The sequence below is a fragment of the Patella vulgata genome, chromosome 5 (assembly GCF_932274485.2).
Source record: "Patella vulgata chromosome 5, xgPatVulg1.2, whole genome shotgun sequence".
In the NCBI taxonomy this organism is placed as follows: domain Eukaryota; kingdom Metazoa; phylum Mollusca; class Gastropoda; family Patellidae; genus Patella; species Patella vulgata.
Genome location: NC_065883.2, coordinates 50509107 through 50534150, shown reverse-complemented (window position 1 = coordinate 50534150; position 25044 = coordinate 50509107). Strand labels below are relative to the sequence as shown.

The following is a 25044-nucleotide window of genomic DNA, read 5'->3' as shown; positions in this document are numbered from 1 at the left end:
ATATTTGTTTTTGTGTAAATTATGTGGGTTTTTTTAAATTTGCATAATCATGTAGTGATTTGACGTCATGGTGGCCATTTTGGATTTTTCATTTCTCACTAAAGCTAAGACCAAAACAAATTTTCCCCACGAAATACTTATGGGATATTGTTTTTTTTCACTGGATTTTGATAAAGATATATACGAGAGCATCACTAACACGATATGGTACTTTTTAAAATGAAGAGAATGAAATATGAAATGGCTGTAATATGATAAGAGGCAAAGAATGCTAGGCGCTGGGTTTGTTTTGCCAAATTTTCAGACAAATATTAACAAAAAAGTGGGTGTGACACTCCCCCAGGGGGTCGGGGCATGCACCAAAACAAATAGTTGCTGTCTTTACGGTATAAGAAATAAATATGCAAAGTTCCAAGATGATCCATTCAGAATTGCAGCCTGTAGATGATAAATACAACGAGAGCATCGCTAACGTGGCAATATACGTCCACATTCCATCTTCGATTGATAAGGTACTTTTTAAAATGAAGAGAATGAAATATCAAATGCCTGTAATATGATAAGAGGCAAAGAAGGCTAGGTGTTGGGTTTGTTTTGCCAAATTTACAGACAAAATATTAACAAAAAAGTGGGTGTGACACTGCCCCAGGAGGTCGGGGAAGCATCAAAATAAATAGTTGCTGTCTTTACGGTATAAGGAATAAATATGCATATTCCAAGATGATCCATTCAGAATTACAGCCTGTAGATGATAAATACAACGAGAGCATCGCTAACGTGGCAATATACGTCCACATTCCAGCTTCGATTTTACTTTTTAAAATGAAGAGAATGAAATATGAAATGCCTGTAATATGATAAGAGGCAAAGAAGGCTAGGCGTTGGGTTTGTTTTGCCAAATTTACAGACAAAATATTAACAAAAAAGTGGGTGTGACACTGCCCCAGGAGGTCGGGGAAGCATCAAAATAAATAGTTGCTGTCTATACGGTATAAGGAATAAATATGCATATTCCAAGATGATCAATTCAGAATTGCAGCCTGTAGACGATAAATACAAAAAATGGGTGTGGCTCTGCCCCTGGGGGTTGGATATGGAACAATATAAATAGGTACCACCCTGTTATTGAAATAAGAACATCAATAGTTGCCGTCTTTAGGGTATAAGGAATAAGTATACCAAGTTCAAAAATAATCCATTCAGAATTGTGGCCTTTGGGCGCTAGAGGCAAATTGGGCGTGACTGCCCTTGGGGGTCGGGGCATTCACCAGAATCAATAGTTGAGGCCATAAGGCTGTAAGGAATACATATCCCAAGTACCAAGTTGATCCATTCAGAAATACGGCCTGTAAACGATAAACACAAAAATTGGGTGTGGCTCTATATGACCTCTATAGGGTCCACAAGCTAAAAACGTGATTTTTCGTACAATCAGGGGCCATAATTCAGAAGTTACGAATATCGAAAGGAACCAAGATCTTTGGGTTATAAACTTACATTTAAAGTTTCGACAAAATCGGATAAAAATTGTGACCTCTATAGGGTCCACAAGCTAAAAACGTGATTTTTCGTACAAACAGGTGCCATAATCCATGAAGTTTCGATTCGATACATGCCAATATCGAAAGAAACCAAGATCTTTTGGAGATAAACCTATATTTCAAGTTTTGTCAAAATCGGATAAGAATTGTGACCTGTAGAGTGTCCACAAACAAATTGCGGACATTCTTATGTCTGGACGTTCGGATGGACAGGGGCGACGACAATATACGTCCACATGAAAAAGCAAAGTTTCAAAAGGATCTGTTAAGAATTGCGGTCTGTAGGCGACACAAAAGGCAAACAAATATTGGATGTGGCTTTGTCCCAAATAATAAAGGTCAGGCTTAGGGTATAAAGAATAAGTATAAAAAAGGTTTCAAGACGATCGATTAAAGCTACAATTTCATATTTTTAAGTTATATTTTTAAAATTTATTAAAATAAAGCCTTAAAATAGATGCTATCCATAAACCGTCCTACCTTGTTAAGGAATAGTCTTATTAATCCTATAATTCACTATTGCCAGCTGAGAAATTGGCAAAAATATCATTTTCAACTTCAAATTCCAACGTTTGAAGGTAGCTAATGCATGGAGGCAATAGGAAAACAAGGGAGGTAATTATGTTATTATTTCCTGTGTCAATGATTTTTAAGGGTGGGAAATAATGCCCATGGTCGTATAATAGTGAGTTGACAACCTATTGAGCAAAAGACATAGAAATAATTATGTTTTGACTTTCTTAGAAAATATGAAATTCTCGCTTTAAGCATTGCAGGCTGTAAGCGACATACAGACACACAAAAAGAAAATGGGTGTGGCTCTGCCCCTGGGGGTTGGGCAATCACCACAAACAATAGGGATGTTCCTTAGGATAGAAGGAATAAGTATGCAAAGTTTCAAGGTGATTTGTTAACAAATGCGGTCTGTAGATGACAAACAAATAAATACAAGAAATGGGCGTGGCTCTGCCACTGGGGGTCGGGCATGCACCAAAAACAATAGGGATCATCCTTAGGGTATAAGGAATCCATATGAAATTTTTTCAAGACGATCGATTAAGAATTGTGGCCTGTAGGCAAGACACAGACACAAAAAAAGAAATGGGCAAGGCTCTGCCCTGGGAGTTGGGCATGCACCCCAAACAATAGGGATGTTCCTTAGGTCATCTATACTAATATTTGTGACTGTCGTTTGTCTGTCTGTCTGTTCGGGGTTGGCGGCTACACTAGGTCTGCCCCGAGTCTGAAATTTGGGGTATAGGGGTAGCTCGCACCGGGGAGTAACATAGACCAGGTGGCGTTAGTCTACCACTTCCGGTTTCGGGGTTATGACCCCCGAGCGAAGCCGGGCATTCTTCTAGTAAGGAATAAGTATGTAAAGATTCAAGATGATCACTTAAGATTAAAGGAGCTAAGGCGCTAATATTTGGGACCTAGAAATTGACACAAATGGGTCGCAACGCATACAATAATGTAATATGAATGTATATAAATTGATTTACATTCAATCCTTTCTGTTTTTACTGTAATTTCTAATCAGTTAGGTTCGGCGACATACGCCAGTATTCTCAATCGTATTTCAATCTCTAGCTTCTGGTTATTGCAGTCTACGCCGATAGTATTTATTGGGCATGCTCTCCAGATAAGAATATAGCATCACCGTTTGACATGACTTGTGGAATATGCCTAGCCTCGTTTTTCCAGTCCCTTATTACAAATAGCGCTGAAACGCATTATGGTACACGATTCATGTACCAATTGTAAAATGTTTATTTTGTCTTAAATATTGGATATCAGAAGGCCATCTTTTCCCGGTAAGATCACAACATCAATGTTGATTTAAACCGACAAATAAATCATGTTTCCAATGTCGAAGATTTTAGATGATATTGAGTTAGAGACTTAGATACTTTAAGTATGCAAAGTTTCGAGATGATACGTTAAGAAAGGCAGTCTGTAGACGACAAACAACCAAATACAAGAGATGGGCGTGGCTCTGCCCCCGGGAATCAGGCATGCAGCCTGTAGACGACAAACAAACAAATATAAGAAATGGGCGTGGCTCTGTCCCCGGGGATCAGGCATGCACCAAAAACAATAGGGATCATCCTTAGGGTATAAGGAATAAGTATGTAAAGATTCAAGATGATCACTTAGAATTGTGGCCTGTAGGCGATACACAGACACACAAAAAGAAAATAGGCATGGCTCTGCCCCTGGGGTTTGGGCATGCACCCCAAACGATAGGGATGTTCCTTAGGGTATAAAAAATAAGTATGCAAAGTTTCAAGATGATACGTTAAGAAATGCGGCCTGTAGACAACAAACAAACAAATACAAAAAATGGGCGTGGCTCTGCCCCGGGGGGTTGGGCATGCACCAAAAACAATAGGGATCATCCTTAGGGTATAAGAAATAAGTATTAAGTTTCAAGATGATCACATAAGAATTGTGGCCTGTAGGCGACACACACATACACACATATAATGCGAACGTATAAAAATTGGGCATGGCTCTGCCCATGGGGGTTAGATATGGAAAAATATAAATAGGTACCACCCTGTTATTGAAATGATTAATATGCTCAATTTCAACAAAATCTGTTAATTATTGCAACCTGTACCGATAAAAACTAACAAAAATCGAGGGTGTGGTACCACATGCACCAAAATAAATAGTTGCCATCCTTACAGTATAAGGAATAAATATGCCAAGTTCCAAGATAATCCATTTAGAATTCCAGCCTGTAGACAAAAAACACAAAAATTGGGCGTGGCTCTGCTGTTCAGGGTTGGACATGGACCAATATATATTGGTACAACCCTATGCTGGATATCATTTCAAATCTGTTAATAATTGCAACCTGTATATCATTTACAGACAAAATATCAACAAATAGTGGGTGTGGCACCGCCGAAAGGGCTGGATGCGCAGGGGGTTTGAAGGAGGGGGTCGTGCATCAACATCATTAGTTGCCGTCCTTAGAGTATAAAGAATAAGTATACCAAGATAATCCATTCAGAATTGTGGCTTTCGGGCACTAAAGGCAAAAAGTGGGCGTGGCTCTGCTCTGGGCGTCGTTGCATTCACCAAAATCAATAGTTGACGCCCTTAGGCTATAAGGAATACATATATGCCAAGTACCAAGCTGATTCATTCAGAATTTCGGCATGTAAACGACAAACGCAAAAATTGGGCATGGTTGTCGTCCTTAGACTATAAGGAATACATATCCCAAGTTCAAAGATGATCCATTAAGAATCATGGCCTATAGGCAACAGACAAAAAGAAAAAATGGGTATGGCTCTGCCCCTGGGGGTTGGGCAATCACCAAAAAACAATAGGGGTCGTCCTTAGGATATAAGAAATAGGTATGCAAAGTTTCAAAAGGATCTGTTAACAATTGCGGCCTGTAGGCGAAACTCAAGACACACAAATATTGGGCGTGGCTCTGTCCCAGGGGGTTAGGCATGCACCCAAAATAATAGAGGTCAGCCTTAGGGTATAAGGAATAAGTATAAAAAAGTTGTCAAGACCATCGATTAAGAATTGTGGGCTGTAGGTGACACACAGACACACAAATAGAAAATTGGCGTGGCACTGTCCCTTGGGGGTGGGCATGCACCCCAAACGATAGGGATGTTCCTTAGGCTACAAAGAATAAGTATGCAAAGTTTCAAGATGATAACTTAAACATACACTATGCAAGAGCTAAATCTGCTTATTGCAGGTCTTTCTTTAGACCTGAAATGTTATATAAACTATTAATTAGACATTTGTGACCGGCCACAGCTAAATGAGTCGGAATGTGCGCAAATCAATAATGAGATAAAGACAAAATAAGTGAAAATATTGATTTTCATCGAAAATTGAGATTTTCACAAAAATGAGTCTATCAATATACTATCTATCGACACAAAAGATCAAAATAGCAATAAAACATTTTAAAACACCTGTATTTGAACATTTTGTAAGAGTACTAGATTCTTTAATCAGTCCTATTTCTTAAAATTCTTGGTGAAATTATTGGATAATAATTGGCATCGTTGTAAAGCGGAGCATCTCTAGTTTACAAATATGATCAAAATATTGTTGATAAATTGATTTTGAACGGATACAATCGAGTTTTAAACCCCCCCCAAAATATAAATAAACCCTGCCTGTTGCCATGCTGTCTACACAACTCGTTTGCTGATTGGCCCAGACACCGCGTGCAAGACATTATCGATAAATATTTGGTTTTGGCGATAATGTTTTTGGGTACATACATGCGATTCACTCTGATAAGTGGCAGAAAAAAAAATTAATTCTGATCGTATATAGATTGCCGTTGACTGTTAATCGAAACCACGTGGCTGATGATGTAAATTAATCGACAAGCGGGTGTCTGTCATTGAGTAATACTATTACTAATCAACTATCACGGGTCAATGATAAAGCCATCGACAACTCATTATTTACTCCGAATAATTAATCCAAGTGGTTGCCATGCAAGATACACCCAAATTTGTTAAGAAATGGACAGAGAACAAGTTCAAAAAAAGAAGTGGTTTTTCTTACAATCAAGGGCCATAATTCAGGAAGTTACGATCCGATATGCATAAATATTGAAAAGAACCAAGATCTTTGGGTTATAAACATGTATTTTAAGTTTCATCAAAATCAGATCAAAATTGTGTCCTCTCTCTAGAAGGTCCAAAACATTGATATACCATATATTTACAATAGTTGCGTACGAGGGGCAGCCATTTTGTCCAGTAGTTTTGGTCCGATTTGTACGAAAATCAGACTCAGCCATTCTCAGGGTGTAACGTTGATATAATAATACGATTTTTTGAATAGGATAAAAATTATGACCTCTTTAGGGTCCCAAAACTAAAAACGCGATTTTTCGTACAATCAGGGGCCATAATTCAGGAAGTTACGGTCCGATATGTGCGAATATCGACAGGAACCGAGATCTTTGGGTTATAAACTTACATTTCAAGTTTCAACAAAATCGGATAAAAATTGTGACCTCTATAGGGTCCACAACCTTGATATACCATATTTTTACAATATTTGAGAACGAACGGCGGCCATTTTGTCTGTCAATTTAGGGCCGATTTTCACGAAATTCTAACTAGACTGTTCTTAGGGTGTAATGGTGATATAATAATACGTTTTTTTAAATCGGATAAAAATTATGATCTCTATAGGGTCCACAAGCTAAAAATGTGATTTTTCGTACAATCAGGGGCCATAATTCAGGCATTTACAGTCCGATATGCGTGAATATTGAAAACAACCGAGATCTTTGGGTTATCAACTTACATTTCAAGTTTCAACAAAATTGGATAAAAATTGTGACCTCTATATGGTTCACAACCTTGATATACCATATTTTTACGCAATTTCAGAACGAACAGCGGCCATTTTGTCTGTCAGTTTTGGGCCGATTTTCACGAAATTCAAACTCGGCCATCCTTAGGGTTTAACGGTGATATAATAACACAGTTTTTTAAATCGGATAAAAATTATGACCTCTATGGTGTCCACAACCTAAAAACGCGATTTTCGTACAATCAAGGGCCATAATTCATCAAGTTACAGTCCGATATGCGTGAATATCGAAAGGATATTTAGGTTATAAATTTACATTTCAAGTTTCAACAAAATCGGATAAAAATTGTGACCTCTATAGGGTCCATAACCTTGATATACCATATTTTTACACTATTTGAGAACGAAGGGCGGCCATTTCGTCTGTTAGTTTTGGGCCGATTTTCACGAAATTCGTACTCAGCCGTCCTCAGAGTGTAACCGTTATACAATAATACGATTTTTTAAATCGGATAAAAATTATGACCTCTAGGGCTATAGGGTCCACAAGCTAAAAACGTGATTTTTCTTACAATCAGGGCCCATAATTCAGGAACTTACGGTCCGAAATTCGAACTCAGCCGTCCATAGGTTGTAACGGTGATATAATAATACGATTTTTTAAATCGGATAAACATTATGACCTCTATAGGGTCCACAAGCTAAAATTGTGATTTTTCGTACAATCAGGGGCCATAATTCAGGAAGTTACGGTCCGATATGTGCGAATATCGACAGGAACCAAGATCTTTGGGTTATAAACTTACATTTCAAGTTTCAACAAAATCGGATAAAATTTGTGACCTCTATAGGGTCCACAACCTTGATATACCATATTTTTACGCAATTTGAGGACGAACGGCGGCCATTTTGTCTGTCAGTTTTGGGCCGATTTTCACGAAATTCGAACTCAGTCGTCATTAGGGTCCACAAGCTAAAAACGCGATTTTTCGTACAATCAGGGGCCATAATTCAGGAAGTTACGTTCCCATATGCACGAATAGCGAAAGGAACCCAGATCTTTGGGTTATAAGCATACTTTTCAAGTTTAAACCAAATTGGATAAAAATTGTGACCTCTACAGTGTTCACAAGCTAAAAACGTGATTTTTCGTACAATCAGGGGCCATAATCCATGAAGTTACAGTCCGATACAAGCCAATATCGAAAGGAACCGAGATCTTAGGATGATAAACCTATATTTCAAGTTTCATTGAAATTGGATAAAAATTGTGACCTGTAGACTGTTCACAAACAATTGTGGACGGACAGACGGGCGCGACGACAATATCCGTCCACATAAAAATGTGGGCGTATAAAAATGCTGTTAAATTTTGAATTCTTTCACTGTGAAAACTCGAAGGCCTACGTCGCTAATATTTGGGATCTAGAAAATGACACAAATGGTCCGCAACCAACTCAACGCATATAATAATATAATATGAATGTATATAGACTGATTTACATTCAATCGTTTCCGTTTTTTACCCTAATTTCAAATCAGTTATATTTGGCGAAATATGCCAGAAGTCTCAATCAAATGGCAGCGTCACAGTTTGACATGACTTGTGGAATATGTCTACCCTCGTTCTTTGAATACCGTGTTACAAATAGTGCTGAAACGCATTATGGTACACAATTCGTGTACCAATGGTAAAATGTTCTTTTGTCTTAAATATCGGTTATCAGAAGTCCATCTTTTCCTGGTAAGATCACAACATCAATGTTGATTTAAATTGACCAACAATTCGTGTTTTCAATGTGGAAGACTTTGGATGATATTGAGTTAGAGACTTAGCTACTTTAAATGTGGCGTTTTCTCGGTCAACTGACCGGATTTCATTGCTGTCATATCATATCATCATATCAGATTCAGGATTTAGTAGGCCTAGAGGCCTTTCTCCAGATCGAAGCACTGTTAGACTTAAGCCGATTCCTTCAACACACTTATCAAAGTGACTTTGCATCATGCTTAAAAAGAAATCCTAAAAACTCCCATACTTTGCTTGTGACTTATATACTTGGTATGGGGATTTCGATCTCAATATAATATTGCTTTTGTCGATCGATTGTGCGACTAGAATTTGGTGAATTCATTATGAAAAGATAGGTTGCCAGGCAACAAAACATACGCCCACAGCAGCTAAATTGTCCGAGCACTCAACAAGAGTTCTCGCATATTTATTCTTTTGTAGGTAATTAGGGGAATTTAATAGACAATTTCATACAGATGACATTATAATTTTCGTTGTTTGAGGGTTCACAAGGTTCTAAAGATAGGTTGCCAGGCAAAGAAACATACGCCCACAGCAGCTAAATCGTCCAGGCAGTCAACAAGGGTTGTCGCATATTTTTACTTTTTTCGGTAATGAAACATTTATAATACACTAAAATCTGATTAAGAGCAATAACTCACGAAGTAATTATCAGAAAACTATTAGAATTTGTTTGGTTTTTATAAAGTTCTGGTCCATGCAAAGCTTTTAATATCATGGATTTAACTGTTCAAGTCATAAAAATTCATTGAAAATCAATATACTTGTTCGTCTCAAGATCTTAAACTCTGTGTATCAATCTGAAGTCAATCGGATGATAACTTTAGCCTTTAGAGCGTCACAAGATTTTGCAAAGTGATCAAGGGCCATAACTTTGGCAGTAATTATCAATAGGAATCTTCGTCTCATGACCTCAAACACTGTGTATAAATTTAAACTCAATCGGATATTAACTTTAGCCTCTAGAGCATCCACAAGATTTTTTGAAGCGATCAAGGGCCATAACTCTGGCAGTAATTATCGGAAATCGCTGAAAATCAATAGGCTTCTTCGTCTCATAACCTTAAACACTGTGTATAAATTGAAAATCAATCGGATATTAATTTTGGCCTCTAGAGTGTCCACAAGATTTTTTTAAGTGATCAAGGGCCATAACTCTGGCAGTAATTATCAGAAATCGCTGAAAACCAACAGGCTTTGTCATCTTATGACCTTAAACACTGTGTATAAATTTAATGTCAATCGGATATTAACTTTAGCCTCTAGAGCATCCACAAGATTTTTTGAAGCGATCAAGGGCCATAACTCTGGCAGTAATTATCGGAAAATCGCTGAAAATCAATAGGATTCTTCGTCTCATGACCTTAAACACTGTGTATAAATTGAAAGTCAATCGGATATTAACTTTGGCCTCTAAGCGTCCACAAGATTTTTTGGAGTGATCAAGGGCCATAACTCTGGCAGTAATTATCAGAAATCGCTGAAAACCAACAGGCTTTGTCATCTTATGACCTTAAACACTGTGTATAAATTTAATGTCAATCGGATATTAACTTTAGCCTCTAGAGCATCCACAAGATTTTTTGAAGTGATCAAGGGCCATAACTCTGGCAGTAATTATCGGAAATTGTTGAAAATCAATAGGTTTCTTCGTCTCATGACCTTAAACATTATGTATAAATTTAAAGTCAATCGGATAATAATTTTGGCCTTTAGAGCATCCACAAGATTTTTTGAAGTGATCAAGGGCCAAAACTCTGGCAGTAATTATCGGAAATCGCTGAAAATCAATAGACTCCTTCGTCTCATGACCTTAAACACTGTGTATAAATTTAAAGTCAATCGGATATTAACTTTGGCCTTTAGAGCGTCCACAAGATTTTTTGAAGTGATCAAGGGCCATAACTCTGGCAGTAATTATCGGAAATCCTTGAAAATCAATAGGCTTCTTCGTCTCATGACCTCAAACACTGTGTATAAATTTAAGGTCAATTGGATATTAACTTTGGCCTCTAGGGCGCCCACAAGATTTTTCAAAGTGATCAAGGGCCATAACTCTGGCAGTAATTATCAGAAATTGCTGAAAATCAATAGGCTTCTTCGTCTTAAGACCGTAAACACTGTGTATAGATTTAAAGTCAATTAGATATTAACTTTAGCCTCTAGAGCATCCACAAGCAATTGTGGACGCCGGACAGACGGGGGCGACGACAATATACGACCACATTTCAATGTGGACGTATAAAAACTAAAACAAGGGCCGTAACTCTGGAAGTAGTCTACAGAAATTGTTGAAATTTGACAGGCTTTTTCGTTTTACTAATTCAAATAATGCATATAAATTTCATACAGATCGGATGATAACTTTTGTCCTTCGAAGGTTCACAAGGTTCAACAAAGTAAAACAAGGGCCATAACTCTAGAAGTAATTGACGGAAATTGCTGACATTCAATAGGCTTCTTCATTTCACTAATTTAAATGATGCATATGAATTTCATACAGATTAAGTGATAACTTTTGTCGTTCAAGCGTTCACAAGATTCAACAAAGCTAAACAAGGGATATAACTCTAGATGTAATCAACAGAAATTTGCTGAAACTCAATAGGCTTGTTCGTTTTTCTAATTAAAACGATACATAAAAATTTCATACAGATCAGATAATAACTTTTGTCGTTAGAGCATTCACAAGGTACAACAAAGTGAAACAAGGGCCATAACTCACGGCGTAATTAACGGAAATTGCTGAAATTCAATAGGCTTCTTCGTTTCACTAATAAAATGATGTATATCAATTTCAAACAGATCGGTTGATAACCGTTGTCATTAGAGCGTTCACAACATTCAACAAAGTGAAAGAAGGGCCATAACTCCAGATGTAATTAACGGAAATTGCTGAAATTCAATAGGATTCTTTGTTTTACTAATTTAAATGATGCATATAAATTTCATACAGATCGGTTGATAACTTTGTCGTTAGAGCGTTCACAAGGTGCAACAAAGTGAAACAAGGGCCATAACTCCAGAAGAAATTAACGGAAGTTATTGAAATTAAATAGGCTTCTTCATCTCACTAATGCAAACAACATATATCAATTTCAAAACAATCAGATGATAAATGTAGTCTGTAGAGTGTTCACAAGAAATTGTGGACGATGGACGGACGGGGGTGACGGCAATATACGACCACATTTCCATGTGGGCGTATAAAAATTACAGCTGGCTGGCTCGTATTGCCACAACAATTTCAGCCAATGAAAAGCTTTCTCGTTGTCAGGTCAGTCATAGATTACGGAATAGCAAAGGAAATAACGTTACAAAGATTTTAATATCAAATATTAATATACATTGAAAATGTGCTGATCAATGTATGCAGTATGTACAAATCGCCATTCTTATACAGTAATATTATCGCATCACAAATCGCATATTACGGACGTATATAGGCCTATATATATTAATATCTTGTTTTTTTCCGCATATTATTCAAGTGTGCAATTTGAACGTAACTTAATTTCCAGCACGAATTGCTTAACCATTTAAAAGGAATATCAGTCTATTTTTGTGAAATTATTATTCGGATAAAGAATCGCGATACGGCCATTGATTGTATCGAGCATCGTGGATTTTAAAAACATTGCGATTCATCGATGAATCTTTGCAGCCCTAGTTTGCCGCTTTGAAACATGTGGAAATATATTTTAGTGTATAGAAAATACAATAGATGGCACTTGCAGTTACGGTGCTAATTTTAGCGTGGACCGTACTGAGTACCCGGTAATACCGGCTACGCGCATTTTACCGACATTTCATATTACCTGGTACTACCGGGTAGACACAATGAAAGGGTTAAGCCATTTTTTGTTAAATTTAAATAACCAAGGCAACTAATATGCCCCTCATCACTACACAAACATGAATTTCAATATGGATCTAGCTAAAGAATCTAGCAAGTTTGGAAACAAAATCTCAAAATCTCGATCTGTAGAGTGTTTGCAAGGTTTCAGTAGGGTAGAAACTAAAATAAATGTACAAAACATTCATATATTCAGACAATATAAACTTAATAAGCCATTGCTCATATTGATCATGAACTGTTTGTGATACCAGCTTTTAGTTGCCCTATTATCAAACAATAAAAGAAATCCTTTAAGAAAATAAATAACATACGATTTTGTGATTGCTTGTAGCTTGTCTTGTAACATTGTAACTGTTTCAGGTATCCTGACTTTCTTCTCCATAGTTTTTTCTCTTTCAACCCATCGTATCTAATGACAGAAATCAAATATATAACTACATAATTATACAGATTAAATGGTTGAACATCAAATGAAATGGGGTTTAACGTCCTACTGTTCTGCTCCTATACTGGGCTAATGAAGAAGGGCATACGCCATACAGTGTGCTATGAGGGAAATTTTGCCCGGGCAGCGGCACTATCGCCTACTCTTATATCGAATTCCAACTGCCAAGGGATCTTTTACGTGCATTCCAATGTTTACACGGGACCTCGATTTTTCGTCTCAACGGAAGGACTAGACAGCTGTCCTTGTCAGCCCCTCCGCCCTGCATCACTGACAAGGGGAAACCATGTCGGAAAGAACAACAACAAGCATTGTACAAGAAAAATGTAGCTTATGAGTGATGAAATGTATGATGATGCTCTGAAATGTATGATAAAGCTCTGAAATGTATGACAATGCTCTGAAATAGAATGGGGTTTAACCTCCTGCTGTTATGCACCAACATGAAGTTTGCTATGAGGGAAATTTTGCCTACACTTGTTTTGAATGCCAACTGTCAAGGGTTCTTTAACATGTATGCAAACAGATACAAATGACCTCTTTTCCAATCCGAAAGACTAGACAGTTCCTGCCAGGCCATCAACAACACAACCCTGGAAAACCCTGAGGCACTTTCTTGGTCATCACTTGGATCGAACCAGTGACCTCCAGGTTAGTGAGCCAGTGCATTACTCACTTAAGCCGTCATGGCTCCAATAATGCTCTTAAAAGTAAAACGAACTAATGAAATAAGAAAAATGCACAAAGTGCACAAATTTTAACTGAATGCCCTTAAAGTCATTGTGCTGAATTCCAAAGTTCATAAAACACACAATTCTAAGAAGTTTTGGTTTAACAAAATATACTAGTGATGGTCTGATATTGCACCTATCGGTTTTGCCGATATCAGATATTGCGGATACAGATACAATTAACGATAGTGGTGGATATAAAACTATTACACATTAAAATGCCTCGAATGGCATGATAATCTATGTAGATATATGTCATTGTTAGTCGGGAAACGCATGGTACTATTTTACCTCGGGAATCAAACACAAACACTGTGTTTTTGAAGTAATAAAATTGGGTCACAAATACAGTCCATCTATTATGAACTTAATTATTTGCTGTATCATTAAAGAATAAAGTCGAGATTATCATATTTTAAGTGTTGATTACGGTATAATTCCCTAGAGTGATCGGCACCTGTATGTCAATAATAGATGTCGGAATGGTTCATGCGGTAATGAATGAAACTTCAAAGCGATAGCTTCCTGACCTGTCTGAACAGTGGCAATCACGTGACATTCTCCTGCCATTTCTAGAACTATAGTTAAAGATAGGTTGCCAGGCAACAAAACATACGCCCACAGCAGCTAAATCGTCCGAGCAGTCGACAAGGGTTGTCACATATTTATTCTTTTGTAGGTAATTAGGGGAATTTGATAGACAATTTCATCCAGATGACATTATAATTTTTGTTGATTGAAGGTTCACTAGCTTCTAAAAACTAAAACAAGGGCCATAACTCTGGAAGCTATCTACAGAAATTGTTCAAATTCGACAGGCTTTTTTCATTTAACTAATTCAAATAATGCATATAAATTCCATACAGATCGGATGATAACTTTTGTTGTTCGAAAGTTCACAAAGTTCAACAAAGTAAATCAAGGGCCATAACTCTAGACGTAATTAATGGAAATTGCTGACATTTAATAGGCTTGTTCGTCTTCATTTCACTAATTTAGGTGATAACTGAAACTCAATAAGCTTGTTCGTTTTACTAATTTAAATGATACATATAAATTTCATACAGATCAGATAATAACTTTTGTCGTTAATGCATTTACAAGGTACAACAAAGTGAAACAAGGGCCATAACTCACGGCGTAGTAAACAGAAATTGCTGAAATTCAATAGGCTTCTTCGCTTCACTAATTTAAATGATGCATATCAATTTTAAACAGATCGGATGATAACTGTTGTCATTAGAGTGTTCACAACATTCAACAAAGTGAAACAAGGGCCATAACTCTATATGTAATTAACGGAAATTGCTGAAATTCAATAGGCTTTTTTGTTTTACTAATTTAAATGATGCATAAAAATTTCATACAGATCGGTTGATAACTTTTGTCGTTAGAGCGTTCACAAGGTGCAACAAAGTGAAACAAGGGCCATAACTCCAGAAGAAATTAACAGAAGTTATTGAAATTAAATAGGATTCTTTATCTCACTAATGCAAACAACATATATCAATTTCAAAACAATCAGTTGATAAATGTAGTCTGTAGAGTGTTCACAAGAAATTGTGGACAATGGACGGACGGACCGAGGGACGGGGGCGACGGCAATATACAACCACATTTCCATGTGGGCGTATAGAAATAAAACCATCTAATGGAAACTCATTTGTTGGTAGTATGATCTGTATCATAAGTTATTATTTATTGATACAAATTATGTCTAAATTTTTAAGTAGCCTAGCATAACAATACAGATCACTAAATTATTTCTAAATTTTTATCGAAAACACCCTTAATCGACGCCAGTGACGTCACAGTTACAGAATGCATATTCGGAATGTTTATTCCTTAATTACCTTTATACAGCCGGCATGTGTATTCATTAACGCTGGACTGATTTCTTAATCCCCTAATTAAATAAAGAGAGAGAGAGAGAAATGGGGTTTAACGTCCACTCAACACAAACTAAGTCATTTCGGGACTAACACAAGGTTGAATTTTATTTCAATAATTCGCTTGCGTAGGGGTCTTTAGCAGTGGGAGGAATTGAAACCACACCAGTTGACTCAATAACAGAACTTATAATACAGCGCACACGTGCCAACCATTCGGCCACCCAATTAAAAAAGAAAATTACTGAGTCGTTTTGAACAAGTATCGGCAAAATGGCCATGTATCGGTTGATACCAATTTCTCCCGATAGGCCACTTATCAGCCAATTACCGATGTTCAAACAGATTATCGGACCATCACTAAAATATACTAAAATATATTTACTCTAACAAATCCACCATCACCATCTTTTAAATAAACTATAAATGGAATGTGTAAATTCTGGCAGTATAGTTGAACATCTTCTAAACTCTGTTTAAAACAATAAAATCAACACATGATTTCATATGATTACAATATATAGTAGACATTCAATATACATTAATATCTCAAATCAATAACATTAAAATTTGGGATAGTCCATCTGTTTCCATATGCTAAGAGAAGAAAGATACAATCTCAAAGGCTGAAATGGTTAACCGGTGTAGCACTTTGGTCCTTAAAACAATATTGGGTCTTTGAAAAATTGTTGCTTCACTCTTTCTATAGAGTCAAATCACACGTACTTAATGAACGTGAGTGATATATTTATATATAAAAAACGGTGATATTTTGGTAAAATCCTAACATTGTCAAAATATCCATCAAATTCTGTCTGTTTATTGACCTATGGTTGGTAGACCAAATAAGGTAATGTTCTCCCCCCTGGTCTTGAGAAATGGGGAGGTTTATTTCACATTTGGGATGGAAATTAACGTCAAGGTCAATCTAAGACGTACAGAAATTAGGTGGTTATAAAGAAGGGTACGTGTTGAGCAAGACTGGTCAGAGCTCACCCAGGTATTCCGAGAATCTATTATTTATTGAGAACGAGGGACCTTCGAAGCCATTCCAGCTTAACAATAAAGTTGTAGGAAACATTTAACCTGTAGTGTTATATATTACGATCAAGAAGAGAACAAACACAACAAGGAAGTCTGATAGTACTACACCAGCTGCAAAGTTGTCATACAACACTTTGGAACATTGATTGTAATAGTATTTAGCCAAAAGTCTACTATTAGTACTGTATTCCTATGAAGTCTGGTTCAAATCCATTGGACAACTTAGGAGATATAGTTGTTGAATCTCCGAAATATACCTAAGTACGAAAGGGTGCCATTTGAAAATTCAACCAGTGCCTGCCAGGCAGGAAACGCCCACATTTTCGAGAGATGGATAGAGAACAAGCTAAAAAGAAAGTGATTTTTCGTACAATCAGGGGCCATAATTCAGGAAGTAACGGTCCGATATGCTCGAATATCGAAAGGAACCGAGATCTTTGGGTTATAAACTTACATTTCAAGTTTCAACAAAATCGGATAAAAATTGTGACCTCTATAGGGTCCACAACCTTGATATACCATATTTTTACGCTATTTGAGAACGAAGGTCGGCCATTTTGTCTGTCAGTTTTGGGCCGATTTTCACGAAATTCGAACTCAGCCGTCCTTAGGGTTTAACGGTGATATAATATTAATAATAGTTTTTTTAAATCAGATAAAAATTATGACCTCTATAGGGTCCACAAGCTAAAAATGAGGTTTTTCGTACAATCAGGGGCCATAATTCAGGAAGTTACGGTCCGATATGCGCGAATATCAAAAGAAACCGAGATCTTTACGAAAGGGTGCCATTTGAAAATTCAACCAGTGCCTGCCAGGCAGGAAACGCCCACATTTTCGAGAGATGGATAGAGAACAAGCTAAAAAGAAAGTGATTTTTCGTACAATCAGGGGCCATAATTCAGGAAGTAACGGTCCGATATGCTCGAATATCGAAAGGAACCGAGATCTTTGGGTTATAAACTTACATTTCAAGTTTCAACAAAATCGGATAAAAATTGTGACCTCTATAGGGTCCACAACCTTGATATACCATATTTTTACGCTATTTGAGAACGAAGGTCGGCCATTTTGTCTGTCAGTTTTGGGCCGATTTTCACGAAATTCGAACTCAGTCATCCTTAGGGTCTAACGGTGATATACTAATACGTTTTTTTAAATCGGATACAAATTATGACCTCTATGGGCTCCACAGGCTAAAATCGCGATTTTTTAGTACAATCAGGGGCCATAATTCAGGAAGTTACTTTCCGAAAGGAACCACGATCTTTTCAACAAAATCGGATAAAAATTGTGACCTCTATAGGGTCCAAAACCTTGATATACCATTATTTACGCATTTTGAGAACGAGGGGCGGCCATTTTGTCTGTCAGTTTTGGGCAGATTTTCACGAAATTGGAACTCAGGTGTCCTTAGGGTGTAACGGTGATATAGTAATACATTTTTTTAAATCGGATATTTTGTCTGTCAGGTTTGGGCCGATTTTCACGAAATTCGAACTTAGCCCACCTTAGGGTTTAACGGTGATATTATAATACGTTTTTTTAAATCGGATAAAAATTATGACCTCTATAGGGTCCACAAGCTAAAAACGCAATTTTTTGTACAATCAGGGGCCGTAATTCAGGAAGTTACTTTCCGATATGCGCGAATATCAAAAGGAACCGAGATCTTTGGGTTATAATCATACATTTCAAGTTTAAACTAAATCAGATAAAAATTGTGACCTCTACAGTGTTCACAATCTAAAAACGTGATTTTTCGTACAATCAGGGGCCATCATCCATGAAGTTCCAGTCAGATACATGCTAATATCGAAAGGAACCGAGATTTTAGGGTGATAAACCTATATTTCAAGTTTCATTGAAATCATATAAAAATTGTGACCTGTAGACTGTTCAAAAACAATTGTGGACGGACGGACGGACAGACAGGGGCGACGACAATATACATCCACATGAAAATGTGGGCGTATAAAAATATGGCATAAAGTGTCATGGCTTGATGAACATATGACCAAAATGTCAGGAGGAGATAGGTTGGTTACTAGACTGGTGGTTTCCCCCAAAAAATGCACTTTTTGACTTATGAACTGGTGAAGTGAGGTCAAGGTCATATTAATAAAAGTGTTAGTTATATGTGAAATCTATGTTTTGTTTGAATAAGTCTATGCAAGCAGCAGCTTGGCCAAAACCTATACAGTAATATGCGTGAATCTTGTCTCACGATGAAAGTCTATTTGAGTATTAGCCTACATTACCTTTTTTCAAAGATTCTTATTTTTAGAGCTAAACTTAATCTACAACTTTTAATTCTGTTTCTCAAACATTCTGCAAATGCAACACGATTTGTAAGTTTACATGTGTGTCATAGCACAGGTAAGTATAAAGTACCGTAAAGGAATATTCCTTCTTACATAATCACATGTTAACTTACGACTACATGTAGTTTAGAGAAACAGACTTGATTTATGAATGACATTGCTTCTGATCTTTGATTCAAAGGCTCATTTCAAGTTTTTATTTGTATGTGCGAGTAGAGAACTTTCGTCCTAAATTTTCCCGGAAAGTGTCTCGTAGAGCAGACAGCAAGTTTCAAATTTTCCGGGAAAATTCTATTTTGTGTAGCGTCAAATAGGCTGATTTGAGTCAAAATGATAGGGGAAAGTATTTTGGGGCTCTGTGCATGGAATACCTAACCTTGTTTTAGACCATCCGGACGGAAATGATTTAGTCAAATTCTGAACATACTGCCAATCCGACTTAAACGAATGAAAAAGGGCGGAATTAGATCAAATGGACCGAACATTTTGATCCGAGTTGAGCGAAGTTCCGACTTAGGAAATCCGACTTATGCGCAGAAATTTCATAAGAAAAACGTGCAGGATCAAAGGGTCCAAACGATTTTATCCGAGCTGAGCGAAGATCCAACTTATACGAATCCGACTTATGCGAAGTTTACTGTATTAAGAAATCGCAGATTATTAGAAGTCGTAAAGTCGAACAAAAAGTTCCCATCTAAATCTTGAAGTTTTAGTTGAATATTTTTCAATGTCTGTTGTCTTTGCTTCCTAATAAATCATAAACTCATTAAACTATCTTGAGGTAAAAAATCTGTAAATAGGTGAACAGCCTTTCCAGATTTCTCTCAGCTACTAGTTTCGCTCCGCCTCGGCTGGGCCCCTCGACCAAAACTGTCCTGATATTCACCGATACACCTCGGAAAGTGTGCTAATAACTACTACTTACATCCTTTTAATGTGGAAAATTTGAACACTCAAAATTATTTTTTTATTAAATGGCCTAACCTGTATAGAATCATACAATACTTCAGCTCTTAATCCAGCAGACCACAGATCTTTTACTATATTCAATCTTTCTTTCCACATAGGATTATGACCAACAGAGCAGACAACTATATCATGAGAACATGGATTCTATAAAACACAAAATATTATACTTTATGAATAAATTTCTTTTTTTTAAAAAAAAAAGATCAGGCTCTAAAAAGATTTACAATTGATTGACTCTGAATTACATTTCGTTTATCAAACAAGTGGACACATCATCAACAGCGTTAAGGCTTAAACCTCAGGAATAGGCCTATCTTAAGAGTCATGGTTCAGCTCAATAGAACAGAAGACATGCAGTGTAAGCATACAAAAATGAAACCCAAAGCCAACAGTGAGGTTAATGTCCCCTGCCTTGATCTCAAAATAGATTACACATATTAATTAACTGCACATTTATCTTTTTGTAAAGAATGAACTTAGTCACAGATGTCATTAAACTATACATCAGGTATCATCACTCTCATTTGATTAGAATCAAAGTCATCATGTCCCAAAGCATCAACCAATCAAATTACTTCTCTCAGCTTATCCTTTGTAAAAAATGCTAACAATTGAACATAATGAACATCTACCGTGAATTTAAACATTCTACAAAAGGCAGAGTTATTTTTCCCACAAAGTGTGATGAACAGACAAACAAACGCATCTTAATAGTCTACTGCTCTATGAAAAGCTTGAACAATAAATGGAAACAAAATAGTGATTTTAATTTGCATTTCACTAAAAATTACCTCTTCCAAATTTTCCATGACAGCAGCAACAATTTTTTCAAAAGCCATACTAACACCCACACCACATGGGCTACTTTCACCAATACCTGAATCTTTATCAAGTTTAGAGGAACGATGAAAATGATTTATCTGAAATGAAAAAAAAATGAAACATGCATTATGCAAGAGCTAAATCTGCAAATTGCAGGTCTTTCTTTACGCCTGAAATGTTATCTAAATTATTAATTAGACATTAATTAACTTGTCCAGACCATAATCAACTCTCGATGTCATCGCTAGCCTGCGATATTTACTGGATTAGATCGCGATCTGCTGCTCAACTTTCATTCATGATTTAATCATGAAATGGATAATCAAGACTATTTTTTTTTATCGTACCAACTTTAGTAATGATGATCGAGGCTAGGCCTAAAATTCAATCACTAAATTCTTGGTTCAGAGTGGTCAATTTGACTGAATTTTTCAGCAGATTCCCTTTACATTATCTAGTTTTTAACTATTATAGTGAGAACTGCCAGCTCTTTATTTAATCTTCCAAAATGTATGTATAAATCATCTACTCACAGTAAAAAAAAAGATAGGTTGCCAGGCAATGATACATACGTCCACAGAAACTAAATCGTCTGAGCCGTCGGCAAGGGTTGTCGCATATTTATTCTTTTGTTGGTAATGGGAGCATTTACAAGACACTGATATCAATTTCATACAGATGAGATGACAACTTCTGTCGTTTGAAACAAGGGTCATAATGTGATAGTGTGGAATTTTGGTGTTTTAATTATATAATAGGTTTTAGTCTACACTCCACTACACTGACAGCAGCTTAATAAACAATAACAAACTTTCACTTTCATCTGTTAGTCACTGGATGTTCAGCTTCTGGACAGGTCTTTGTAACAACATCAGTGACTATCACCTCATCATCTCCTTGGATACTTTTTATAACAAACCTAACTTCCTGGGTTACACAGGTAACAATCAATTTCATTCTAACTTAGGATTTTGAATGTATCAGATGTATAAGATATTAGCTTCTAAATCTTAAACTTGTATTTTGTGCATCAAAGTTAATAAGGTGTTCCAGTTTCTGCAATTACTTTTGGCCGAGTCTCCATTGGGCAAATTAAGGTATGTGTATTTGAATATCATTGGTATTGTCTGGGGATGTGGTGAATGTGTAAATTACTTATTTCATATATTATTCTTTACATACACAGTAAAATATATTTATACATATTCTACAGCTCTTAAGCAATAAGTATTATCATTTATTAATTAATTAAGTTTAGGTTTAGTTTTAACATAAAGAATCATATAATCATTTGTTTATACAGGAAATCTTATAGCTGTTAATGTTATAAGCATATGGTAGTGTTGTTTCAACACAGAGATCTTTAAAACCCCTTTATCTAATAATTAGAGATATGATTGAAATTATTACTGTAAAGATATGAGTATAGAATTAAATATATAGTATAATAATATAATACAGTGTAATGTTTGAGATATTTTAAAGTGTATTATATGTATTATAAATTAAATGTCATTGATATTAATTCTATGTATGTATATTTTTTACAGGTTTTTTAAATAAAGATTTAAACAGCCTCGTCTTTTGATTGAATTAGACTTGGTTACATTTTTGGAGCCCGATAAGGGACTGAGGATCATCACAACATCAATGGTTTTTCAACGTATATATGGTATTATTTCAATGTAAATGGTTTTTATGGTACAACAAGTAAAATTCATCTATGGTTTATGGTATTTTCTTGGTGTTACGATTCTCAACGTATGCAGTAAATGTTTAAGTGTGCATATGGTAGCTACCAGATTGTATCCAGATTGTTGTATCCAGATTTGTGCACATAAACTTTAGAGACATCCACACAGATGCAGTGTGTTTAATTATATGTGAAATTAGAGACATACACCGATTCAGTGTTCATCTTGATTTACAAGTGTTATTTTGGATATTCTTGGATTTTGGGTGAACACATCTTATTTCATTTTTTACATTAATTTCATTTGCAGTGATTTTGCGTCTAGTTTCAAATATTGTGGGTATTTCAAATATTGGTGTTATATTTCAAGTTATTTTGAGTTACGTTGGTGTTGTGAGTGGAAAATGCATTTTTTGATAATGTGATTTGTGATATTGCATGCTTTGAGATATTGTGATTCATTATTTTGAATTTTGGATTGTGTTATTACATAGTGATATATTCTTGGATCTTCAGTGATTTGGAATGTAGGCCGCATTCCATGGGCACAAATTGTCGTTGCAAAAATATTTTCGTTCCTACAAATCCGGTCTAGAAGAAATTTTGTCAGTGTATAGTTCATATAGAGATATTCGTTTGTTCTAATGTTCTCCAAAAAATTCCATAGTTCTTTGGTGATATTCTTCGTTGAAATCCGGACTATTTATTGATAGTAAAATTCATAGTGCGCGAGGTCACTGGACAGAATTCAGCGTTGTTCGCGCGTCACGTTTTTTCCACAATCGACCAATCACATTATTGTCTACATTCGCGTGTGTTGTTGGTAAACACAAAATGCCGTGCTTCACGAGTAACACATTGCAGTTATACATGTAGAAGCTACACGAAATGGCGACAAAGGCTCAATTAACTTGTATTGTTCACTTAGACAGTGTTAATAAGGGAAGTGCAGAACCCTTTACAAACACAAGGTGAGATAAATGTCGTAAGGTAGCTATAGACTGGTTTCAATTGGATGGAAATGACCAATCCATTGCAGCATTTTTCGATACAAATGGATATTTTATTACGAAGGATATTATATTGAAGATACAGTCGGCAGTGGTTTTGGATTTCATCCAACGTTTTATAGATGTTTTAAGAACAAAACAGTTAAATGATGCGAGAAAGAAAGAGAGTGACTCAGTGATAAGGCAGCGTCTACATTCAGTCCAACCGAAACTAAACTGTCACGACATACATACAGACTATTAGTATTAGTATTACTGTGATGTGGTCATAATATATTTTACCAAACATTATTTAACAACTTACTATTAGTATATTAATCATTCGACAAAAATAGCAATTCACTCATAACATAATATTTTAAACACGGTTTCACCAAACCTTCAACAAGATATGACCACTTCTATTCCAACTAGTAGAAGTAATAAATAAAGGTGCATCATATATAGGCTACAGACCATAAGTCCAGAAAAATTTGTGAATGAAAGAATTGAATATAACCATCCAAGTCAACCCAGAACATTGCATGCTGTGATTCAAAGGAAAGAGGGGAATACTAATTAATCAAAGCTTTTGATAATCCCTAATTAAGTCTTTCACACCCCACTGATAAAGTAATATGAGCTGAACATTAATGTCCAGTCGACACGGTTCCTTTTTATTTAAATAATTTGCTTGCATGTAAGGGTCTGTAGCGGGGGAAGGAAACTGGGCGACTCGGAGAAAACTCACAAGGTTGAACAAGTGACCCTAGTCCTTGTCACGTACAAGCAGAGAATTGAAATTAAGTCATTGACGCAATGACAGACCTTATGATTTCATGTGTACATGTTAAACCATTTGCCACCCACCCTCCATATTAAATAGATGTCTTTGTAAATTATGTATGTTATAGTTATACAGTGTATTAAGTATTAAATGTCTACAGTGTTTTTAAATTTATGTATTAAAGAAATATATATGAAAATATTATCTATTAAGAAATATTGGTATTTATATTATGCAATATTTATATTAATAAATATCATTTGATACATATCAAAATTCAAATGTTCTTTTTGGCCATTATGACCCTAATGTTTTGACCGTTATGTAGTTTTGACCAAAATGTTTGACCGTTATGACCAAATACTTGAGCCATTTTGGTTTAGGGCCTTTATGTCCATAACCCCTACTACTAGGCCTAGTACTTCAACAAATTTAAAAACTAAAAGTGTGTCTCATTCACCCCTACTCCTTCATTAATATCACCAAAGGAATCACATCATGGTGCAGTACTTGTTACTACTTCATCAGAGTTAAAGAAGTCAGTTTTATCAGAGATCTGTATAATTTGCAAGAAAAAATCCAAGTATGTTCGAGCGGGGGCCATACAAAAGAGGGACAATTTAGTCCAGTGCGAAATAAAAACAGCATTTTTATTATTTTATTTAAAGCACAAATAACACTTTTGCTGTTTTGATAAGTCCAGTGAAGCAAATACCGGTAGACTTATTCTAACTACTAAATGAGTTAGTGTCTTACTCTTAGTGTAAATCCTCCATTAAATTGTATTTTATTTATCTTAGGTGATCAAAAATATTT

General features: G+C 36.0%; 1 protein-coding gene across 2 annotated transcripts in view; it reads right to left on the bottom strand.

Moving 5' to 3' along the window:
- LOC126821151 (eIF-2-alpha kinase GCN2-like) overlaps window positions 1–25044 on the bottom strand; it is a 270365-nt gene that overhangs the window by 15587 nt on the left and 229734 nt on the right. For both annotated transcript variants that reach the window (XM_050549499.2, XM_056101507.1), the window contains exons 30-33: window positions 20729–20857; window positions 19953–20081; window positions 15986–16072; window positions 12847–12944 (exon numbers count right to left, since the gene is read on the bottom strand). Coding sequence is in view for 1 of the 2 variants with exons in the window: in XM_056101507.1 (XP_055957482.1) it covers window positions 12847–12944; window positions 15986–16072; window positions 19953–20081; window positions 20729–20857 (443 nt within the window). In the remaining variant the exon portion in view is untranslated. The remainder of the gene's footprint in view (window positions 1–12846; window positions 12945–15985; window positions 16073–19952; window positions 20082–20728; window positions 20858–25044) is intronic.